Consider the following 25,447-nt stretch of genomic DNA (forward strand, 5'->3'; position numbering starts at 1 on the left):
TCATGATGCCCATGATTGATAAATACTAAGTAGATTACTCATTTCGGTATCAGTATCTGCATGTACCAAAAAAAAATGTATTGTTGTTTCTTGATCAATGTTACATATACTCTATACTTAATGGGCTCATGACTATATACTGTTTATATGGTGCTATACTGGATGTGTAGTATTGGTATTAACAGTATAATAGTAACAGTAAAAGCCATGGTACATTGCTGTCCTCACATTTTTGCCATTCCTTCACTCTTCTTAGATTTATACAAATATGTGCCAGCCAGCAAATCTGCATTCTGCAAAGGATGTGACATCTTACATCATAGTTTACCTTTCATGCTTACATAAAATCCAGCAGTGTCTCTTGAAGCTTACTTGCAAATCATTAGGCCTCCTGTATTACAGCTAGGCTGGTAATGATAATGTGGAATATTATTAGATATATTTACCTATCAATGCTAATGGCACAAAGATTAAGGATGCTTGCTGTGCACATCATAACATCAAGAGTGACAAAGATGTCACAGTGGATTGTGCTAAACCTCCATTCTCCCACCACCTGGAAAAAAAACAACAACAACAACAAAAAATCAGCTCTCTTAACCATTCAATTACAGGTATCATTTTTTTCTTGAAATTTGTCATTTCTACAATAAAACTCTGTGCTCAAACCAGTTTAATACTTAAAATGTGTTTTACAGTTAGATAGCAGCCTGACAGGTAACCATATAGCTTTCTTTCTTATCTTCATTTTAATGTGGTATATAATATATATATATATATATATATATATATATATATATATATATATATATATTTAGATATGGAAGGTAGGTACAGTCCCCTCCGAAAGTATTCAAACAACTCTTTGGTTTTTGCTATACACTGAAGACATTTGGGTTTGAAATCAGAAGAAGAATATGAGACAATAGATCAGAATTTCAGGTTTCATTTCCTTATCTAGATGTGTTAAACAACTCAACATGGTAGCTTTGTTTAGGTGAAAAAAGTATTCTAACAGTATTGTAACAGATAGTATTAAAGTAAATTAAAGTAAATAACACTTAATATTTGCTTGCATATCCCTTGCTTGCAATAACTGCATCAAACTAGCAACCCACTGAGATGACCAAACTGTTGCATTCTTCTTTTGTGATGCTTTTCCAGACTTGTACCACAGCTTCTTTCAGTTATTATTTGTTTTGGGGGGGTTTCTCCCTTCAGTCTCCTCTTCAGGAGGTGAAATGCATGCTCAGTTGGGTTAAGGTCTGGTGATTGGCTAAAACCTTCCACTTTTTTCTCCTGCTGAAGTCCTTTGTTGTGTTGGCAGTGTGTTTTGGGTTATTGTCTTGCTGCATGATGAAGTTCCTCCCAATTAGATTGGATGCATTTCTCTGTAAATTGGCAGACAGAATGTTTCTGTAGACTGCTGAACCATCATGAGTTACATCATCAATAAAGATTAGTGAGCCCGTTCCAGAAGCAGCCATGCAAGCCCAAGCCATGACACTACCTCCACCGTGCTTGACCGATGAGCTTGTATGTTTTGGATCATGAGCAGATCCTTTCTTTCTCCACACTTTGGCCTTTCCATCACTTTGGTAGAGGTTAATCTTGGTTCCAGAACTTTTGTAGAATTTCTTTGTTAGTATGGCCTCTATATTTCTGCTCTCTTAGTCTTCTTTGAATGTTGGACTGTGATATCTTCACCCCTGTTTGTTGGGTTTTCTTCACAGCTCTCACAATGTTTCCATCAACTGCTGTTGTTTTCCTCAACTGACCTGTCTGATGTCTGGTTGTTAGTACACCAGTGGTTTCTTTCTTTTTCAACACATTCCAAATTGTTGTATTGGCTATGCCCAATGCTTGTGCAATGGCTCTGATCGATTTTCCCTCTTTTGTCAGCAAGCAAAATAGCTTGCTTTTCTCCCATAGACAGCTCTCTGGTCTTAATGTTGGTTTATCTCATATTCATCTTTTCTCAAACCCAGAAGTCTTCAGTGTATTGAAAAAACAAAAGCATTGGCCTTGCAGTTCCAATACTTTCAGAGGTAAGTATACGGCTGGAACCCACTGATTCTGTCACTGTTCACATTGTGGCAGGTTCTCATTGTGTAATCTTTTATTTCAGCAGTTACTTACTCTGTAATTTAATAGCCTTTAATAATCTTACAAAAGATTATTAAAAATTCTTAGCAGTAGTAAAATTAATTATTTGCTTGAAAGATTTTTTTGCTAGGATTTTTGACCCTTTTAAAGATATTTAAGATTTATGTTTGGCATTAAAAGTGTTATGAGTGTAACTGTAAACGTGCAGTGGTCATTTTTATAGTCACACACAAATAGTCCTGTAAAAATTTTGTTTTGCAATCTATTTAAAATACTGTAGGCACACATTACCGTAAGAATGCTGTAAATTAATTACAGTGATGACTTGTCAACTCTGTGCCAGTAAGATACTGTACTGCATATTCATTGCTATTGTGACTGATACTGTAACCTCTCCCTTGGTAATTAAGTGACTCAGAGAGTTTGGTTTTTTACATTGTCCATGTGTATACAATTCATAGTGTATATGCAATATTTATTATTTATCTACTGAAAAAGTGAAAATAAACTGAGATACTGGATGTGGCAGGCTTAGTGAATTTGCACCCAGTAAGTATAAGAGAGTTTGGCTCCATTTCTTTAATGTGCCATAAACCTGGCAGAGAACTAATCTAACTCAGGTTAATCTCATAGTGTCTGCTGAGCAGCCTGGCAGTGCTCTTCCTGGCAGCTTCTGATTAATGTTTGTGTCTTCAGGCATGCTGAGGTGCTCACACCCTGCTTGATCAGCCTGCACTCTTGCCTCTGGAGTTTGCCTCTCTCCCATTGATTAAAGGATTATTTACCTCTAATGAAAGCCGCTGTGGGTAGTCTGGATCAGTTCATCAACAGTTTTTTTTCCCTAACTCTGTCTAATGATGGCCATTACTAGCCAAGCCTTTTTTTTTCTTATTTTGTGCAGAGCCAACATATAGTGTGACAGAAGAATATTGCACTTCAGAATGCACTTCAATCGAAAGACAAAAACAATTTATTGCTAATTTCAGGAATCATCCTGTAATTAAAAGTAATTTAAGATTCTTTGTATATTAATGAAATACACAGCATGTGAACAAAATTGGATTAAAAAAAATCTTTTTGCCAAATCATATTTGGAAAAAAAATGAAAAGCATTTCACAATCAAATTGCATGTGCTCAAACCTTTTTTTTCCTTCCTTTTTTCCTCTGTTTTCCCCATTTCTCAGACAAATCTATACCCATAGTCAAGTACTCTTAGCTTCATTCATGAGGCTTAATAATAATAAATAATGAATAAAGAACAATTTGCCTCATAATCAAATAGTTTTATTATGTTCATAAAATGAATATGTAGTAATGGGAGTCTGTAAAAAGGGGTCCCTGGCTACAAAGAGAGGTGTATATTTTTGTATTGCATATTTGGAAATCTCAAAAAAAAAAAAAAAAGTGAACCAAGACTTTTTTTTACTGTTCATTTTGTTCATACTCATGCACAGATCCTCCTCCCATACAAATTGGTGCATGTCTTTGCAGATGAAGCTAACTGCCTGTGACGGCAGTCTGTTGTGTAACGGGTGATGCATGTGCAGATGAGGAGAAATGTGTGGAAAATGTCTGTTCCCCACCTGGGACATTTTCTTGTTTTAATGTTAAGTTTAATATTTTCTAGACAATTAACAACTGGCATGCTGGAAAAAGTGAGATCATAAAAATTTTCCACCCTGGACAGGAGGCCAATCCATTGCAAGGCACCATGCACACACACTTGTTCACAGTTAGGGGCAATTTAGTACAGCCAATCCACCTACCTGCATGAGCTTGGACAGTGGGAGGAAGCCAGAGAACCCGGAGGAAATTCATATAAACACGGTGAGAAACATGTGAAACTTCACACAGACAGTAACCTGAGATCAGGATTGAACCAGGGATCTTTTTGATGGCCCTACCCCTCACAACCACCCCTCACAATATCATGTACCCAGTCTACCACTTTTTTTAACAGCTGTGTTTGAGTCAGAGGCCCTAATGTGCAGCTGTTTCATTGATCTGGTGGGTAATTTCATCACCAAATAGACACACCAGAAAGAGTTCTCCTCTGCAGATGAAGAGCCAAAAGAAACAGTGTAAAACATGTCTAAGAATGAGTATTTCACAGTGGTATCTACTGAACATTGAACAGAGTTAGTGTAAAAATCACATTTATGTGATAAGATGTTACTGGGAGCCAGTATGGAATATACAGACTTTATATCTTGCTGATTTCACTGTGTTCGAAGATAATTTTTTCAAAACAGTTGCTGGTTATTTCTTATTCTTGTGGCCTGATCAGCCATGTGATTAACAGCAAATAAGTTAACCATGCATGCTTTTAAAGTTCTATTATCAAGCGGTATTATCAAGCGGTATTATCAAGCGTAAGAGTGTTCTTAGGCATGACATGAAGGGGAGTCCAAAACAGCAACAACAATATGATAAAATCCACTGTTCACTAAATAATTGAATTCATTGTAAAGTATATTTGCAATTAACACTTCTTCCACCACACAATATAGTTCGTTAACAGTAAGCCTTGTTTGCTGAGTAACACCGGCTTAACTGTAGGCATTTTATTGGTTTAAACCCTGGAGTGTTAATACAGAATTCACTTACTGTGGTGCAGTCACAGGTGAACGTGGCTCAGCCAATCAGATTTTAGAACTATTTGTTTTAGAATGTTACTGTAATGAATGTGTAATCATTTGTATTTCATAACTTACCTCAAGATATACCACCCAAGGCATAACCAGAGTCGCCACCAGCAGGTCAGCGACAGCCAAGCTCACGATCAGGTAGTTAGTAGTGGTCTGTAGAGCTTTCTCTCTTGACACAGCCATGCACACGAGTACGTTTCCGAAGACGATGACGAAAATGAGCAGTGTGAGTAGCATGGCATAATAATTGTACTGATGTCTTCTGCCTCCATCTGTAGTGTTGAGGCCATTGAATCCATTTTTGAGGAAGCTTTCATTGTAAGCATACTCCTCCAAGACTTCCATCAGCTGTGAGGGTCCGAGGCCAAGAAGAGGCCCTAAAAAACCCAGACAGAACAGAATCAGTTATGGTCAAATAAAAAAGACATGGTTCATTTCACCCAGGACAGTTTAGCCAGGCACTTAATCTAATGGTAATCAATCGCCTGGTTGTCTTGGGTAGATTTTTACTTGCTCTCACAAAACCATTACTTTAGCCTGTACATATTGTTCTCATTTATTTCTTGAAAGCCATATATCTCCTCAATATCTACTGTGCATTCTGTACAATGCAGGCAGAGACAAGACTCCCAAAGATGCATCAGCTAAATAACAGCACCAAGTATTGCGAGCTATGAGACAGCTCCATTAAGCATCTCAACAAAACACAAGCATTCCCTGTTGTGTAGGAAGAATTTCTAAACCACCTCATGTAATTGTTATTTAATACTGTGCAGTCAAGCAAAACTGTGTATCATTTGTGAGCTCTGCATGTACTGTATACATAATGAGAAAATGTATAGAAGAACAGGATGGAAATTGCCCATGACAATATAAAAATCACGCCAATTTAAAGATTTGTGCAGATTTAAAATGTCAAGTGAAACATCTATCATTAATTCATTGTACCATCTGGAACTACTGAATCTCAAAATGTTATACTACAGTGACAGCTGCTCGTGATATTAGACAAGAGCGCTAAAATCTAATAATCTCATCAACGGCATAATAAGGATGATATAAAAAAAAAAATAGATAGACAGGCAGCTGTATTCATGATTGCTAATTTTTAAGATGTTGCAAGTCTGTAATGCTGTACTACTTGAATACCAAATACACTAAACAGAAAAGTTGTAACCTTTTTGTTCAAACCAAAAACCCTGTTTTGTGTCTGTTATCTGCCCTATTGTGCTTAAGTCTAGCTATTTCAGTTTTGCCTCCAAATGCATTTTATGAAAAAAAAAAAAAAAAAAGGATGCTAGTGTAATTAATCCATCTTGTTCACCTTATTTACACCAACGACTGTATTTTACATGCACCTTCTCAATCACTTCTAATGACATGTTATGAATGTATCAGTGAAGTGGGCTGAAAAATATCAGCTCAAATGAAGATCAAATCTAGTGGGAGTTTCGCTCTGTTTAATCACTTAACCTGACTGTCACTGATAGACTCTACAGTCTGGGACAGAAAGAAATCAGCCCCAGCCTCCCTTCTTCATATCATTCTGAGTACTTTTCTTTTGGCCATTGGCGGTGCTTGTGTGCTTGGTTCCACAGAAGTACAAAATAATTCACTTTTGTGGTCATACCACCACTAGTCCATGTGGCAACTGACTTGTGTAATTCACTTCCAACTTGTAACCAAAGATAAGAAATGAATGCCTGTATTCATAGAGTCAAATCTTTTGAACCAAAAACAATAGATGCAAATGGGTCTTGAAAGAATTATACTCATCTAATTTTTCTTTCTTCCATGAGAGACATTTTATGGTCTGTAAAAACAATTATATGAATTTAGAATAATACAAGTTCAAAAATAATGAGTTCAGTCACTCATGTGATAAACACCATTTAACCCATACATCATCCTGGGAAATAAACATCACAAATTTCTGCAAAAATTCTAAATTAAAACTGTATATTCTGGTTGGGATGATGTCTCCAAGTTAATGTCGTAACTCTTGCCAGTAGGAAACAATCTATAAATCATGAATTCATTTATTTTAACATGACAACAACAATATTGGATAACTTGTTTTCTGCCTTTCTGTCACTAGGTTTATCCAGCTGACTTTTTTTCAGACACAACTTCAATTTTTCATCTTGTGTTTCTAATGAAATCAAATAATATTAAGGCTGAGCAGCAAATCTAATCTTTGATTAGGTTTTGAGATGCCTTTTACAGACTCACAAATATTTCATGTTAAGAAACAATTAAAATTTCAAGTCTGTGAATGAAAATATAAAACCCTTTTATAAAACAAACATGCTTACACAATGATGTGTTAACACACATAACACAACATCAACCTTTAGCTACACCTTCCCGTTAAGATAAATGTAAATGTAGATGCGTTTCCCAGAAGATACTGAATTAGAGAAAGCAGTGAAAACACAGGTCAGCATAATCGAACATCATTTTCCATAGTGCTCTGTGTGACTCTGACATTGTGCTACTCAGCAATGAGTAGTAATATTAAGCTGTAATGGGAGGAAGTGCAAAAAAATAAAAGGATGGAGACACTCATGCTTAAGAAAATGTATACAGGTCAAACAAGATCAGCAATTTTTCAAATTTAATGAGGGTTAAAGAGCACGAGATGCAGTGTTGCATAATCGATGTAAAATCTTGTGAATTAATTATGAAGCACCAGTCAATTAAGACCACGATGATAGCAAGCTGAAGTCTAATTTCTAGTTTACTAATGTACATTATTTAGTTTAAAAGGCTGGACTATGATGAGCAACTTTCTATCTATCTTTATACAAAAAGAACTGTACAAAAAGATATTTAAAAATCCTTAAATATCAAGCAAACAAAATGAATACAGAATACAGGCAGGAATTAAATGAAATGGAATTACTTAAAATCATGTTGTGCATTATTTATGGAAAAATGTCCCATGATGCATATCCTCATTTAGACATCATGATATGTTTCAGTACACACTGCGGAGAGTCATGTACATGGTTTGTACTAATTGAGTAAATTTTGGAATATTACACTTTTGATTACTGGCCTACAGTGAAAGATTTTAGATCACAATTTAGAAAATTACATTTACACCAGATCACAAAACAATGCACACATTGTCCGGGCTGTATTGATCATATATTACTCAATCGATATTTTTGCACAGCCCTAAACATCTTCCTCATGCAGGAGCCGTAGAACCCTAATTGCAGCTGCAATGTACACCAGTGTAATAGAAACCTCACAGACCTCTCTCTTTTTTGTTGTTTTTTTCACCCTGTTTGCCAATTCAGCCCTTTTAGAGACAGCTTTGCTCCTTGAAAGGCTGATCACTGTCAGGCTACAGAGTTGTCACAAATCACGAACAACTGCCGGAATCATTAAAAATCTTGACACGTGTGCATTAAAATGATTTTCTAATTATATTCTTAAACTCTTGGTAATTATATGCACTTCAGAAAATTATGCCCATCTCTATAGATTAGCCAAGTGAAAGCATTCGTACAAACACAGGCTTTTTGACCTTTTTTTTTTTTTTTTTTTTTTTACATGTGGTCAACAGCCTCTCAGTGGCTGCATCAGTGTGTGTGTGTGTGTGTGTGTGTGTGTGTGTGTTTGGGGGGGGGGAGGGGAATGTTTTTATATCTTGGTTCCTCTGATACCAAGATCATGATAGATGATATCTGAGAGTTTTGACCTTGTGGGGACACTTGGCTGGTCCATATAAGGAAAATGTTTTCAATAAAAACAAACAAACAAACAAATAAACAAACTAAAAGAGTTAAAAGGTTTCCTTTTTGTTACTGAGGTTAAGGTTAGATTTAGGTGTAGGCATAGCATTAATTATAGCTGCATTAATAATTATGTCCTCAGAAGGATAATAAGACAAACGTGTGTGTGTGTCTGTGTGTGTGTGTGTGTGTCTGCGTGCGTGCGTGCGTGCTATTATGCTTGATGGAAAAATTATCCACGGGGGTATTCATCATATCCTTCCGTGCTATGATGCCTTCTTAAACAGGAACATGGTTTATAATCGCAGAACCTGCAACATAGCACTGGGTTTAGTTCTGACAAACTGAACATTGCATGCAATCTCCTTTATGAGCAAAATAGCAAGTGTTCAGAAGAAATCTGAAATACCATTAAACAGGAAACAGGGTAGAAGCACGTACCCATCCATGTCGCTCTTTTTCTCCATTCCTCTCTCCATCTCTTTACTTGCACCTCTCCATCACTTCTCTTTCACATGCACAGTGCACGCGCACATACTGTACTGTGATGCATGGAAGAGTAACCAGCTACCCTTTTTTTTTTTTATTAACTTATTGAACTCTCTGTGCTCATTCATGTCCAGATAGATGGAAACAAACACTCTAAGTGTTAATTACACTCTGAGAGGGGAAAGAAAAGAGACACTCGCTTACCTTCACGGTGTCAGTTTCATTAACAGAGAAGTACAGAGCCGAAGGTGTTTTAAATCCACTTTTCTCCGGCGCATGCGCCTGTCCATGAGGAGCAGTCGAATAAATCACTCACTGCTTTCACCAACTACTTCGTCAAGACTTCACGCCAACAGGAAAAACAAATAAACCCGACTTCTTTCAAAGTCGCCTTCCAACTTGTTTTGAGCCACAAATGTCCCGTGTTTCTCCTCTCTTTCTCCTCTGGAGGTTTGGAGTGAAAGTGTGACGCGTACAGTACAGCACGAAAAGTCCTCGTGCGCAGCGAGCGCGTGTGGCAGGTGGAGTGAGTGAGAGCGCGCGCCTTTACGCACGCGCCAGCCTTCCGCGCGCCTCTAACCACCACACAGTGGAGAGGCGGGGCAACAAGAGAGAGGCGTGGCGAGTAAAAAAAAAAACAGACAAACCTCACCGTAAAATAGTTTTGCCCAAATTTGGTTATTCTCAGAGTAATTGATCGATGTATGATTTGTATACAAATCTCAAAAATATAAAAGAAGTCCTGTGTTCCTGTGTATAACCCTGAACACTGAATATTTAATAATATCTATCAACACTATACAATAATCTGACCCTGTAGGCAGGAGTGGACACAGGCTGGCTGAGGGGCAGGGGTGAAAAAAATTACAAATGGCACTTGGAGGGCATTAACTCGTGTTTTGCCTATTAAAGAGGCACCCTAGTGGGCACATTTTCTTGCACATAAGAACAACTAGAAGGCACATCAACTCTTCTTTGACATAAAGTCAGGTCCGGAAGTATTTGGACAATGACAGAGTTTTTGTGATTTTGCCATTATACACCACCACAATGGATTTGAAATAAAACAATCAAGATGTGATCGAAGTTTAAACTTTCAACTTCATTTTAAGAGGTTCCACAAAAATATTGCATTTACCATTTAGGAATTCCAGCCATTTTAAGCCAAGTACCTCCATTTTCAGGGGCTCAAAGGTATTTGGACAATTGACTGACAAGAAGTGCAGAAGAGGTGCGGTCCATTCCCTCATTACTTCAAGACGAATGAAGCAGATAAAAGGTCTGGAGTTGATATCAGGTATTGAGTTGGCATTTGTCAGCTGTTCAACTGGAGCTACCAATATGAAGTCCAAGGAGATCTCAGTGCAAGTGAAGGAGGCCATCATTAGACTGAAAAAATAACATAAATCTATAAGAGAGATAGCAAAAACCTTAGGTGTGGCCAAATCAACAGTTGGGTACATTCTTAAAAAGAAAGAAAGCAGTGGTCAGCTCAACGACATCGAAAGGCCTGGAAGACCACGGAAGACAACTAAAGTGGATGATCACAGAATCCTTTCCTTGGTGAAGAAAAACCCCTTCACAACATCAGCATAAGTCAAGAATATTCTGGAGAAGGTAGGCGTATCATTACCAAAATCTACAATCAAGAGACACCTTCATGAATGTAAATACAGAGGGTTTACAACAAGGTGCAAACCACTGGTAACATTCAAGAACAGGAAAGCCAGATTAGACTTTGCCAGAAATCATCTAAAAAAGCCTCCCATATTCTGGAATAAGATTCTTTGGACTGATGAAACCAAGATTAATTTGTACCAGAATGATGGGAAGAGAAACGTATGGTGAAAGAAAGGAACAGCTCATGATCCAAAGTATACCACATGATGTGTCAAACATGGTGGAGGCAGTGTTATGGCATGAGCATGTATGGCTGCCAATGGAACGGGCTCACTGGTGTTTACTGATGATGTGACTGCTGACAGAAGTAGCAAGGTGAATTCTGAGGTGTATAGAGCTATACTCTCTGCTCACATTCAGCCAAATGCTACAAAACTGATAGGACGCCGCTTCACAGTGCAGGTGGATAATGACCCTAAACATACTGCGAAAGCAACTCAAGACTTTTTGAAGGCAAAGAAATGGAATATTCTTCAATGGCCAAGTCAGTTGCCTGATGTCAACCCAGTAGAGCATGCTTTTCACTTACTGAAGACAAGATTGAAGGCAGAAAGACCCACAAACAAGCAGCAACTGAAGGTGGCTGCAGTGAAGGCCTGGCAAAGCATCTCCAGGGAGGAAATTCAGAATTTGAGTTTTGAGAACATTAGCTCCAGACTTCAGGCAGTCATCGACTGCAAAGGATTTTCATCTATTAAAATTATGGTTATATTTACAATTATGTCACTTTGTCCAAATACATTTGAGCCCCTGAAAATGGAGGTACTTTGTTGAAAATGGCTGTAATTCCTAAATGGTAAATTTTTGTGGAGCCTCTTAAAATAAAGCTGAAAGTCTACACTTCGATCACATCTTGATTGTTTTATTTCAAATCCATTGTGGTGGTGTATAAAGGCAAAATCACAAAAACTGTGTCATTGTCCAAATACTTCCGGACCTGACTGTATGTAGGAAAGCCAATGGGGCACTGCATCTCCTTTTCTCCACAGGAAGGGAACTCTATAGGGCACATCACATTTACTCACATGTTTGGGAGCCCTATAGGGCACGTCATCATGGTTTTTGTACACAGGGGCGCTCTAGAGGGTATTTCTTCAAGTTTTCTTGTATGCAGAGAAGTCTATAGGGCACTGCATCTCCTTTTCTCCACTGGAAAGGAACTCTATAGGACACATCATCATGCTTCCTCACAGGTTTGGGAATCTGCCTGTATTGGGGGTGCCTGTGTCCAGCATTGAATTTATTTCTGATATCACACTCCACAGTAGTGGTTAATGGCTCATATGAAAGTATACACTCAGGGCTTTAAAAAATTTGCAGTGTTTCAAAAATATTTATTTTTTTAACTAGCCTACTAGGTTTAAATGTTATAATTTTATTATGTCATTTGTATACAATGTTTTACTATTTAAAAAGTTGTGCTGTCTGTTTTATCTCTGTACCTATGTTATTGTGGAGAGGTGTGAATTTGTCTGCCCAGCAGGTGGCTCACACCCCTCCCATTTCACATTACCCTGCTCCCCAGCAGCTAAAAACAGAGTCACGATACTCTTCACACAGAAACCCAACAGTGCCCTGACTAACCTTGTTGTGATAAAATAATTCATTTGTTTACACTGATTGAAAATGTCTAATAAGCCGATTTCCATTCTGCCAGTAGAGTTAAGTAGTTAAGTAGACAAAGAGAGACATCTAAAATGTAAAAAAGTCAAAAAGAGAACCCCTCAGAATCTTTGGAGCAAAGATGAAGTTGGAGCAAGTGAAATTTCCATGCTGCATTCATAAGATTTTCTCATGCAGAATCCTTTCATGTAAATGCCGAAGGTGAATCTTTCAAGAGTTCAGTATGCAAAGTACTTCTTGTCTGTGAGCTGCCTGAATATGACCATGGAGAAGCATAGTTATATCAGGCTATCTTTATAGATGTACAATATAAATCAAGTAAAATTTGATCCCTTTGTAAGACTTGTTATTTAGAGGAACTGTTAGGGTGTCTGTCTTGTGGACATGACTATGCAGCAGTCTTGCATAGGAATTTATGCTTATTTGTAATCCCAGAGATGATGCTTTATTCATCTTTATTCATTTATGTAAAAGTTTAAAATGATTTACGAATGAATAGCCTTAAGAGTCAGAAACGTGCAGCCTTATAACACCACTATAACCCCATAACAAGAAAAAAATTACTTGCTTTTACATTATAACAGTGATGCTCTGTGAAAGACTGCCATATAATGGCAGCACACTATTATAGCAAAATCCCAGTACAGTGGCCTCTATTAACTCCAAATGATGAGGAAGCTTGTGTGGAATGCCAAACAAATCACATTTCTGAACTCAATTTCTTTTAGTAGCAATTGGTGACTGCTATCGAAAGTCTATCTTAATGGACACCAGGAAAGTGATGACAGTCACTATAATGAAATGACAGTATTCCATAATAATAATAATAATAGTAATAATAATAATGTTAAATGATTAGCATTTGGAGTTTATTAATATCATACAGTGAGTTTTTCATACTAGTTTACTGAAGGAAAGGAGACTGAAAAGCCAGGGATCCATTAGGAGCACAGATGGAGAGGGGAGTTGCTTTTTCAAACCCAGAGCAGGATGGTGAGAGTATAATGAGCATCTATGGTACATAGGTGCAGACTAGCTGACAAAGCAACATGACAAGCCTTCAAATCAAGCTCTTTAAAATTTTTGAGCTTTATAAAAACAAGTGGTGCAAAATCCATTTCCTGCTCTCTGTATCCCAAAGGAGAAAGTTTATACCCCCTTTATCTGTGCTGTGGAGAATAAACATGAGAAGTTCAGTCTCATAACAGATTGCTGTTGATAACAGTAACCAATTCCTTTGATGTGCTCTGAGATTGTGCTTTTTTTTTTTTTTTTTTTTTACCCTAATCAGTATGTTTTTTTTTTTTTTGGAACTTTTGACATTCTTAAATAAATTAACGAGAGTTGAGGAAATGCTTGTAGGTATTCCTAAGTAAAATCATGTGCCAAATCTACAGATTTAGTTTCAGATTTAGGACAACATTAAAACTACCAAGCCTAGACTTGCCAGACAGCCATAGAGTGTGAGTCAATGGGATGAAAAGGTCCTACTATTTAAGAAACTATCTGTGGTGTTGGGATGATTTGATTGGTCCCATCTTTCTCCTAAAACATGCAAAACAGGTGTGTTTCAACAATGGGGAGTGAGTCAGTCAGTGAGAATGCCTCTTCAAGGCCTGCCTGCTTGGTGTTTGGCAAATCAGACATGAGACAAGAATAAAAAAGAGGTTGTGCAAATTATGCAGTGTTTAATATGAAAACATGCCCTTCACTTTTTCTTAATATTAGCATTATTAGATGTTTGATGGTTATGGGTTAGGATCCAAGGCCCACACAATCAAAGAAGTAGTACAGGACTATCAGAACTCTCTAATGACAAAAGCTTGTTGTCATTCTGGACAACAAACCATCATTCTTTGCTCACGTTGCTGACCTGAACAACACAGAGGACAATTGTGTACTTGCTCAGTTGCTTGTCATATCGAAAATGGACCACTGCAACTCACTCCTAGTAGTTTTTTCCATATCTGTCACCAGATGCCTACAACTGATACAGACTCAAAGACCCAAAGTATTCACACTTCATCCAGTTGCTGTGTACTTTCCTACACTCGAAAGGGGTTTTAGCTTAATGGTATTATTGGATTCTGGCCTATTTGTACTAGAGTGAGGATATATTTTCCATTTAGAGTACAAAGCACTTCTGTAAGTTGATCTGGATAAAAGCATCTGTCCAATGCTGTAAAGACAAAGGCATATGTAAAATAAAGCTCACAAAATGACAACATTAGAAGCCAGTAGGTTTTGGAATATCGGAGTATTTGACCGCATAGTTTGACCACATATCACAAAAGATAGTTTGTGGTTAGTGATTTGTGATTCTGTCTGCTATAAATCTGTGGTGTTGTAACATACACCCGCTAGTGACAGTGTGTCAGGTCTGACTTGTGAATTATAACAATGTCATTCTCACCAACAAAATCAGCCAATATTACAATTTGGGACTATATTTTCTAAAGTTTATACAATAACTACAAAATCTCAGAGGAACAAAAACTGGTTCAAAATGACCACATGATTTGTGAAAATTTACACAGTTTTGTTTTTGTTTGTCAGTATTTCACAAAGTAATTAAAATAGTTTGGAAAATAAAATACTGGAAAACAGACTTTAATAAAACTTCTTTAAATTTAAAAGTAATTTATTCAAGGACAGTGGTTTTGCACAACTGAAACATTTTTTTGTTAAACATTAAAATATCTGTTTAAAATTACAGAAACATTATTTGTTGTAACAACACAATGAAACAAAAAAAGAAACCCTAGGGAAAGTATAAATGTTAAGCTGATCCAATTAAAGTACTTACAATTGACTTGAATTAATTACTTGTCTCTGAACCTTTTATACAAAAAGAAATTGTGGCCAACCAATCCAAATTGTGGTTCTATCCAATGTAATCAAATGACAAGAATAAACAAGATTTTGGTTCAGCCACATTCTAGCAATCATTCTAGCCTTTAAATTCTTTAAATTTAAGTAATTTTAAGAATGCAGACAAAGCATTTAACAAATACACAGAGGCTGTATTTAAGCAATTGTAGAGTTGTAATTGTATTGCAAGTGCAATATTTTCAAAACTTAAAAAATCAAGGCAATTAACACGCTGTACAGACGCAGCCAAATTCTTGTATGCAAAACAAGAACAATAAAGCACAGAGGGAATAATGTATGCGATACTCGCAATGAAAAAGTTTCAGATGTGTACCTGAAAAGTGTCAAGGTGGTTGAATTGAGCTTGCTATTACACGAGTAAATGATGAACAATTTAAATTAAATGATTTAAAACTTTAGTGCTTGGTCCCCTAACAGAACTGCTCTATTTATTCACAAGGCAGTAGGGTAGAGCTGTCTTAAGCAATCAAATTATACACATTTCACAAATGCCTAACTCAAAGTAAAATTACAATGTGATTAACATTATTGTATTGAAAGAAGCACTCCAAAGTCAAAAACTGCAATGTCCGTGCTGAAGAAAATCCAGCATTGGTCTGACCAGCTACCAGCTGCCAAGCTAGATGGCAGACCATGTTTGCCAGCTGGTAGGGGTGTTATCTTGATGGAACAGAGGCTTACCAGTGAATAAGGGATGGATAAAAAGGGACAGAGAAATCTGGCTTCTTCATTTGGGTCTACTGTGATACAAGCTCAGGAATTTTATATATATGTATATACTGTATATACTGTATGTGCTGATGTTTCATTGCTTCTTTCCTATTAGTTCATTTCAGTGGAGTGGAGCTGTAAAAATCAAATCAAATCGAGCACCTAAATTAAAGTTTTCTTATAATGATTGTGTGTTTAAATAAAAAAAAAATAAAATAAAAAAAAATACCAGACAAAACATGTTCATGATCAATCAGGTTTTGGAGTTTCTGTCTCTGCTTTAGGAAATATAGACCCAAACTGTAATACTGTCGGATTTCTTAGTTGAGAATGATATCAGACATGACAATATGTACTATCACTTGCAGGTACACCAGTGTGTCTGAACTTTATATAGTTATTGAATGAGCTTACAAGGTCATTCACTGTTGGCTTTGCTGTGATCACCACCAGGTTGAATCTCAAATGGCTGTTTAGATTAGTGCCCTATTTCCCCCCAATATATTAGTAGTTAATTCAGATATCAATAATTGCAATCATGTATGGAGAGTATAATGGAAAAAATGCAATTTATATTTTCAAATATGTTCCATCCATCATTTAAATACCATTACAAATAGATTCATGCTAAAGGGAATAAATGTAATCCATCCATGTGTATGCAATCTAAGACATGCTGTGTATCATATCAATGAATAGTGCATTTCCATTTGTTTCACAGGCAGCAAGGTCATACTGCATTAAAGTTGGCTTGCTTATGGTTTGAAAAATGACAGCTAGGTATATGTAAACCCTCAATATGCAATACATAATAGCAGACAATGTCTTACATTTCCACTAGCTGCTTCCATAACCGCTATGATATATGATACGCCTGTGAAAATTGCTAGGATGTTGTACAAACCTGCTATTAGCACTACAGCCTACAGTTTATTCATTCATTCAGAGATCTTCAGTAAATGCTTTATCTTGGGTGGGACATCATGGATCTGAAGCCTATCCTGGAAACAAGGGGTGCAAGGTGGGAATACACCCTGGATGAGACAGATCAAAACTTTTAACCAGGCCTTAATGCTATTTTTTATAGAGCAATCTTCCTGCACCTTGAGCAGATGAAGCAAACATTTTTCACAAATAACATGAGAGTTTTTTTTTAATCCACTAGTTATTACCATGCCATAAAACAGAACCTTGAGAGAGCTGCTTAAAGTGGGACCTTGGGCAAAGCTCTAATAAGAGTGCAGATCATGTGGCAGTGAACCCTTTGCTTCATAATGAAAAGTGAGAGATGTAGTAGAGGTGGATGTCAACATGTGAATCAGTCTGCTTGGTTCTTCTAAGACAAACCACCAGATAATTAATGAATATTATGTAAATGGAGCCCAGCTAGGCGAAAGTATATATTTTTAATCTTACATCTTATTTGAAATGGATTGATCTATCATGATGGATTGTTCTGAACAGGACAGCTTTGTTGGGTATGGATATATATATATATATATATATATATATATATATATATATATATGTATATATATATATATATATATATATATATATATATGTATATACAGCTTGTAAACTCATAGAACAAGAGTTTAAACTGAAAAAGAGGAATCTCAGCAATTTACGTATATTTTATTCTTATGTTTATTTGCCCAGAATGTACATGCAGAACCCATGACTTTGACTCTTAACGCAAATAAGAGACGATTCAGCATTTATGTCCTTATGAAATCCTACAGCTTCCAGGCCACGTGTATTCTCAAGGTCAGCCATGGGTGACAGCCAGGTGTGATCTCCTACCTGCGTGTCTAACTGACCTTGTAAATTTGACTGACTGGTCGTACAATCTGTCTACTGACAACCAGCAGAGAATTAAATGGCTTGTGTGTTCATAACGAACAGCAACGATACATAATATATATATAATATAATATGCATGGAGCAAACCTTTTGTAAGCTTCTCTTTGAACAAAACATGAATGTGCACTTAATGAAGTCTGAGGAATAATCCATTAACAATAATTTAGATGAATGTCTCCAGACCCAGGCTAATATAAATAATGCTCGTATGTATTTGATGAATAACCTGTTCCACATGACAGCTATATTATACATAAAACAAAGATTGTTCAGGCATACGGAGAGAAAGGGAAACGTGACACTCAGAACTACAGCAGTGTTGCACTGGCCCTTTAATTTGGAGTCCTGTGATGAACTCCATGCTGGGATGTTGTGTTGATTAAGTGACAGGGGAGGTGAATTGCAATTTGATGTGAACCCAGTAAGTAATGACTGCTCAGGAAGGGTGAGGCAAAAGAGGGCTATAAGCATGACAGAAAGAGCTTGAGCAGTGAGAATGTGTGCAAATGTGAAAAGTGAGAATTTCAGATATAGTAATACTGTACTATGAAATGTCTTAGTCACCCTAATTATGGATATAAATGTATGAATTTTTTATAGATAGAAACTTTAATTTCATTTCGAATCCCATATCGATTAACATTTTCCAAAAAAATTGTCTGTATGTCTACCAGTGTCACAGAATAACAGTAGCAAGCTGACTGATACAATCTTAAAGGTAAAGTCAAAATACTTACTTCATTTAGTTTTTACTGTTTGCTGCTCTTTAAAGTTTCTTTTTGAAAGCATTTTTGCTTAATAAAATTGCTTTCCATGACAGTAATGTACTTTTTATTTGCCAGCACTTGTCATAGAAATGGACTTTCGCACATAGAAAGGTTTCACACATAGAAATTCTCAGTGTGCTTGGTGAAGACACACACATGCAGTGACAGACATACAATGAACCAACTATCTAAGACTCCAAGGCAATTAATCATAATTTACTTGTGATCACTAACTAACTGTAACTGAATATATGATATTTGTGTTTACTGACCATAATGTATTCAATCATGAGCTCCCCATTCATGTTTTAGTTGTGTTTGTGTAATTTATCATATCAGTTTAGCATCCAGAAAAGCTTGATCATCAGTTAATGTGACTATGATGCAATCTGAGTTCAGCTCTGCAAGATTTCTGCATGTAAAAGAGTACCAGCTTTTAATGTTCAATATGAAAGAAAATACTGTTTATTTAATTTATTCATAAATAAGCCAAATTGTCTTGATAATTAAATTTCAGATAGAGTCATGATGATAATTTCAAATGCCACCATGTAGCCCTATTAAGAGTGATTTCAATTTTAAAAATGAAAGACACAGTATAATACACATACAGTATCATATCCAATTTATAACATATGTTTGTAATTATGTACACTCTGGAGACAGCCTCGGGTAAATCATTAGGGGCTCAAGAGCAAACACTGCTCTGTCATATGCATCACAGACCAAACTCTCAGAGAGGACAATGGTTTTACTTAGACATAAAGAGTAATAAAGAGAAGATCAAATGTACCTTTTACTCCCAAGCGCCTCAAGCCTTAGGCTCTCCAACCACGTTCCTCTCCAACTCAAGAGCCAGAGAGCCTGCTTTTATGGAGGCTGTTGCCTCTCCATTAACAAGCCACACTTGGCTCCCTATCAAGGAGGAGGGATAATTAGATTGTGGGAGGTATGACAACAGATCTGTCTCTCTGCCACACACAACATTTCTGTAGTTTGTAAGCATTGAAAGCCAGCATGGTCCATCATGGAATCCAGAATACAGAGATGGAGGCATTCTTTGCTCAAAGACATCGTATTCAAAGCACTAGCTGTGTTAAAGCGGTACTTTCACTCAGTACTTCCAGTCCTCTGGGACTGGAATTAAAGCGACATTTCCAGTCCTCTGGGACAGGAATTAAAGCAGTATGTCCAGTCCTCTGGGACAGGAATTAAAGCAGTATGTCTAGTCCTCTGGGACAGGAATTAAAGCAGTATGTCTAGTCCTCTGGGAATGGAATTAAAGCAGTATGTCTAGTCCTCTGGGACAGGAATTAAAGCAGTATGTCCTGTCCTCTGGGACAGGAATTAAAGCAGTATGTCCAGTCCTCTGGGACAGGAATTAAAGCAGTATGTCTAGTCCTCTGGGACAGGAATTAAAGCAGTATATCCTGTCCTCTGGGAATGGAATTAAAGCAGTATGTCCAGTCCTCTGGGACAGGAATTAAAGCAGTATGTCCAGTCCTCTGGGACTGGAATTAAAGCAGTATGTCCAGTCCTCTGGGACAGGAATTAAAGCAGTATGTCCTGTCCTCTGGGACTGGAATTAAAGCAGTATGTCCTGTCCTCTGGGAATGGAATTAAAGCAGTATGTCCAGTCCTCTGGGAATGGAATTAAAGCGACATGTCCAGTCCTCTGGGACAGGAATTAAAGCAGTATGTCCAGTCCTCTGGGAATGGAATTAAAGCAGTATGTCCTGTCCTCTGGGAATGGAATTAAAGCAGTATGTCCAGTCCTCTGGGACAGGAATTAAAGCAGTATGTCCAGTCCTCTGGGACAGGAATTAAAGCAGTATGTCCAGTCCTCTGGGAATGGAATTGGGCACCCTGTAAATCATTCCTGGTTCATACAGTACATGTGAACCAAGATGCACAGAAATGCTGACAGATTTTGATTCGGTAGTCTGCCTGTGGCTTGTTATGAGTTTCATGATAATATATTTTATGGAAAATCATGTAATCATATTTTTTGTGATCATGTGAAAATAAATGAATCATGTGTAAAATAAAACATTGAATGAATTGGGTGAAAAAAATGAACATCAATGATTTGAACATGGAATTTAAATGAAATCTGTGCAAAAAAAAAAAAAGTTTGGACACGTGAAAAGGAATGAATGGTGTGAAAAAACACACTTGCATATAATTTAATCATGTGTAAAAAAATAAACACAAAAATAAATTAATTGTAAAAAAAAAATCATGTAAAAATTGAAAAAAAAAAATAATAAATTATTCATGTAAAAAATCACACATGATCATAAATTAACCTTGTGTAAAAACAGCATGTGAAAATAAATTATTAAAAGTAAAGTAAATAAATCACCTAAAAAAATCATGTGTGAAAATGAATGAATTGTCTGAAAAAAAAACATGAAAATAAATTAATCATGTGTAAAATAGCACATGAAAATAAATGATTAATGTAAAAAAAAACCTGATGAAACTAAATGAATCATGTAAAAAAGCATGCGTGAACATACTGTTAATGAATCATGTATAAGTAGCATGTGGAAGTAATTGAATCATGAGTAAAAAAAAATCACATGTGAAAATTTTATTTTGTGAAAAAAAATCACATGAAAATAAATGAATTGTGTAAAAAAAAAATCACATGTGAAAAATGAATCGTTTTTAAAAAATTACAAACAGAAATAGGTGAAGCATAACGTGTAAGCTGTCTAAAGACCACATTTGTAAATTTCACATATGAATCATTTTCATGTGACCTAGCATTATTTTCTTATTTACCACAAATATGTGTTTTTTGGCTTCTCTTTTTGATGAACATTTTTTCCTGGAGTATGGACAGCAACTGATGCAATCTGACAGCAATCTGAGTACAGAATAGATTTTCTCTACTGAGGTCCTATTTAAATGAAACCTAAGTCACTGACTACGATGTCCACTTTGCAGATGCTTCTTCTGCCATAATCACTGCCATAAATACCAAAGCAAATGATACAATACCTCTTACCTGGATTTAATGAGACAGGTTCCAGCAGATTGCTTTGTACAGAACTTTGCTCTAATTACAAGTGACTGATTACAGGGTGACTTTAAATATTGGGAGGAAGTAAAGATCTAATCTTCTAGCAGAATTTGATAATGCCTTAGTGCAGTAATTACAGGAGGTAAGTTTCATAACAAGCATAACCTTTTCTACAGAGAGCACTTTTTGAGTTCTGCTGTAAAATCAGAAAACGTGCAGGCACACTTCTCTTGATGTAAATAGCACCGTGAAAGCTATAATTTGATTAATTATACGAGCTACAAGTCGCCATCATGATTAACAATTCATCATCATGGTTATACTTAAGAGAAACTTTTTGAGGCGATGGATAACTACTGTACTTCTCCCAGTTTTCAAGCCTGCCTTAAAATTGTCTCTTCCTTTGAGGTTGAAAGAATATATTTTTCAAGGATTGACACTCATTAAAAGTTTAAGATATGCACATCCTTCCTTGATCACTTTAACAGAAGTTGAATCTTGTGGTATGTCATTTACTTGGTATTTTCCATGTATTTGTATCCATCCCATTTCTTCCATGCAGATCAGTTACCACAGCCATGTGGTTTACGATGTTTGGTGTCCCTTCCAGAAAACAGATCACATACATTTAATCATACACTATACGGCCAAAAGTTTTTGGACACCTAACCATAACACTCATATGTGCTTTTTGAAAATCCCATTCCAGAACATCCACTCTTCTCTTTTCTTGTAAAGCTTTCTGCCAGATTTTGCAGCATGGCTGTGGGGAGTTGTCTGTTCAGCCACAAGAGCGTTAGTGATGTCAGGCACTGATGTAGGGTGAGGAATCCTGGTGAACAGTCAGCGTTGCAATTAATCTCAAAGGTGTTCAGTGGGGTTGAGGTCAGGGTCTTGTGTGGACACTTGAGTTCTTCCACTCCAACCTTGACAAACCATGACTTCATGGAGCTCGATTTGTGCACAGCAGCATTGTTAAATTGCAATGCTACAGGATACAAAGACATTGTTTACATTCATCAGTACAGTGCGACAGCAAGTTGTCCTATTATTCCTATATTAATATAATGTAATCATATGAGTTATATATGAAATAGGCATTTCATAGTTGTGTATGTATGACGAAGCATACAGTTTGAAGTCTTTCTACAGCTTGCTAGAAGGGCCTTTGCAAGTATTTTTATATATTGTTCATGTTCAGGAGCTCTTGCAGACACCAACTGTAAAATACCACCATTGCGAGTGTATGTTTATGCCGAAGCCAGTGCATGACTACAATTCCCATCAGCCACTGCACCTCAGTGGATCACATCACATGACTGCTTGCACCTGTTTCATGTTTTAGGTTTAATGAGCACTAGTATAAGAGTCACATCTTGTGCAGCACTCGTCCTCTAGCGTTTGTCTTTCGTTGTCACATTGTGCTCTTTTTGGCCATGTATGTCTTTGCCTCAAAACCATAGTTCATAGGTTTCTGCTGTCTGTATCATTTGTTTGTCATTAAAGTAGAAATCTGCACTTGCATCTGCCTCCTCTACAAGATCCCTGACACACAGGAACAGTACTAAGAAGAACATGGAAATGCTTCTGCCCGTTGCATATGTTAACTTAAGTAAAGGTCTGTGAGATGATGTGAATAATTTGTGATGAAATAAAAAAAAAAAACCAAAATTAAATGTTCTTTAAATTAAATGTGAAAGATCAAATGAATCATGTTTATTGTGTATAAAATGTATATATGTCCCTTTTGTCCCCTGTGAAGTTCTTGTGACTTTTTCTTTATGTTGTACTATTAATTAAAATATAGCTCTTAATATAAACCCGAAAAGTCAAATAAAAAAAAAAAATCACCAACAGAAGAGTGTTATTATTATCTAACTGTGAAAAATGGCTTTTCCTAAGCCTTCAGAAATTAACTACTGAAGACCAACTGCAGCAAGAGACCTAGTGAAAGAAGATCGATTTTGTGCGTTATGAGTTACACATTTGCATTTTGCTTATGCGTTTATTTAAATCAACAGTTGAGACAGGGTACAACTAGGTAGATGGGGCTTAAGGGTATTGGACCCAGCAGTGGCAGTTTGGCAGTGCTGGGATTTGAAGTACATAAATATGAGTTTAAACTCATGCAAACAGTTGTGTAAAAGCATTACATCCAGTTGGATTGTTGTGTTGATTCTCTCTTGTTAAAATGTTAGAGCTGGATACAGAAGCAAGGACAGCGTCTCTAACAAAGTAAGTAGCTGATAGACACAGAGATTCTAATAGGGCTAGAAATAGTGTACAGACTAGACTAGTGACAAAGTCAGAGACTTTAAGACTTGCCATTCCACATTGTTGGATGCCAAGTTGGCTTTGTGGCTCACAACATAGACAAACCTGGGCTAAAAGCGGGACATCCTCTGGACTTTGAGGAGACCACTGTAGCTGAGAGAGAGGGTGAAAGATACAATGGATTCGGTTGTTTGAACCTCTGAGTCGTGCTGCTGCTGGAGAAGACTTGCTTTATTCCTGTAAAGCAAAGTCTTCTGTAATGCACAGGGAACATGAGGTGGTTGGTGGTAATTACCATTATAAAGCGTTTTATTTTGGGTTTTCAAAAATCTAAATCAATATGCAGAATTTATTGCATGCAATTCTAAACTCCCTATGCAGGAAAAGGTCAAAGCCAGTAACTACAGGACACGACTGAGGATAATAAACCAGGCAACATTGCAGGAGAACTAGAATCCAAAGCATGCCTGAAACATAGACGAAAATTGGATTGGATTCAAATAAGAGTGTGTGACACTACTTTAAAAAGCACAGGAGTCTAAAGACTAGACCTAATAAGTGATAAATGGTGTGGATAGCAGGAGGTAAAATCAAGGAAGAGAGAAAAACAAAATGAAAACAGAATCATGCAACGGCAAAAAGGATATATTCATTGCACTGTTTGCTTGCTCATGTTTACTCGCGTTTGTTTTTATGGCCGTATCAGATAGAAATATTGACTTGATTTTGCATTTAAGCCTCGGGTTGCTAATTCTTTTTCAGCAAGGAGGAATTATAAGCACTGCCAGCTTTAAATGACAATAACAGAAAACAGTGTGAGTCCTATAAATGGTCTGAAATCTGAGCTGAGGAACCGTAGGGTCAATACAACTGTGTTTTACTGGCCCTTCATTTTCTGGAGTCTGATAGCAGTAAACTATGATAACAGACATGTGGTTGCGCATAGTGAAACCTCAATAGTCTTCTGTACCCGACTTGCTGTATGCTTTTTTATACAATGCTAGCACAGACCTTTTGTTAATGCAACTAACAAGATTATGGGCTAGATGTACTAAGCTTTTTTGTGTATTTTTAAACAATAATTAGGCTACATTCTGAATGAAAAACCCTTTGTGTTATGTAGGAAACTGGCACAGAAGCCTAAACGTGCAAACTGTGCTTCTTTCACTTTGGAAATGGAAAATGCAACTCATTACATTTTCTTTTCAATGCAGTAAACTTTGAGTAATAGCAGAAGCCAGTTTTATTCACGATTTTTTTTATTCATCCGCCTAGGTGAAATCTAGGTGAATTAGAAGATTAACACCAAGTGAGTTTTATAGGCAGTCTTGCCAGAACTTTTGAACTGTCTGCATGTTTTATATTCATTTTCATATCATATATTTTTAATCAATGACAAAATGTTTAACAGTACGAGACAATTATAGAAGCTTCTTTAGGGAAACTATTAATATGGCAGCATGGTGACCCAGCAGGTACCTCCCCAGTTCAATCCTTAACTTGGTTTTCTGTACACAATGCGTTTCGTGTTCTCCCTGTGTCTACATTGGTTTCCTCCAGGTTCTCCAGTTTCTTCCCACCTCTTAAAACATGCTAGTGAATGGATTAGCTAT

The 25,447-nt window shown here is 36.7% G+C and overlaps 1 protein-coding gene across 2 annotated transcripts in view; it reads right to left on the reverse strand.

The window, feature by feature from the left end:
• The window catches only part of drd2a (dopamine receptor D2a), a 28,176-nt gene extending 8,815 nt beyond the window's left edge, over positions 1-19,361 (reverse strand). Inside the window, exons 1-3 of one of the 2 annotated variants that reach the window (XM_034310394.2) lie at positions 19,323-19,361; positions 4,822-5,132; positions 447-556 (exon numbers count right to left, since the gene is read on the reverse strand). In XM_034310394.2, the coding sequence (XP_034166285.2) occupies positions 447-556; positions 4,822-5,100 (389 nt within the window). In that variant the 5' untranslated portion in view covers positions 5,101-5,132; positions 19,323-19,361. Of the gene's footprint in view, positions 1-446; positions 557-4,821; positions 5,133-9,194; positions 9,543-19,322 lie in introns of those variants that run through there. The other variant, XM_034310393.2, reaches the window with a different exon arrangement.
• Positions 19,362-25,447: the final 6,086 nt, after the last annotated feature.

This window comes from Pangasianodon hypophthalmus, chromosome 14 (assembly GCF_027358585.1).
Source record: "Pangasianodon hypophthalmus isolate fPanHyp1 chromosome 14, fPanHyp1.pri, whole genome shotgun sequence".
NCBI lineage: Eukaryota > Metazoa > Chordata > Actinopteri > Siluriformes > Pangasiidae > Pangasianodon > Pangasianodon hypophthalmus.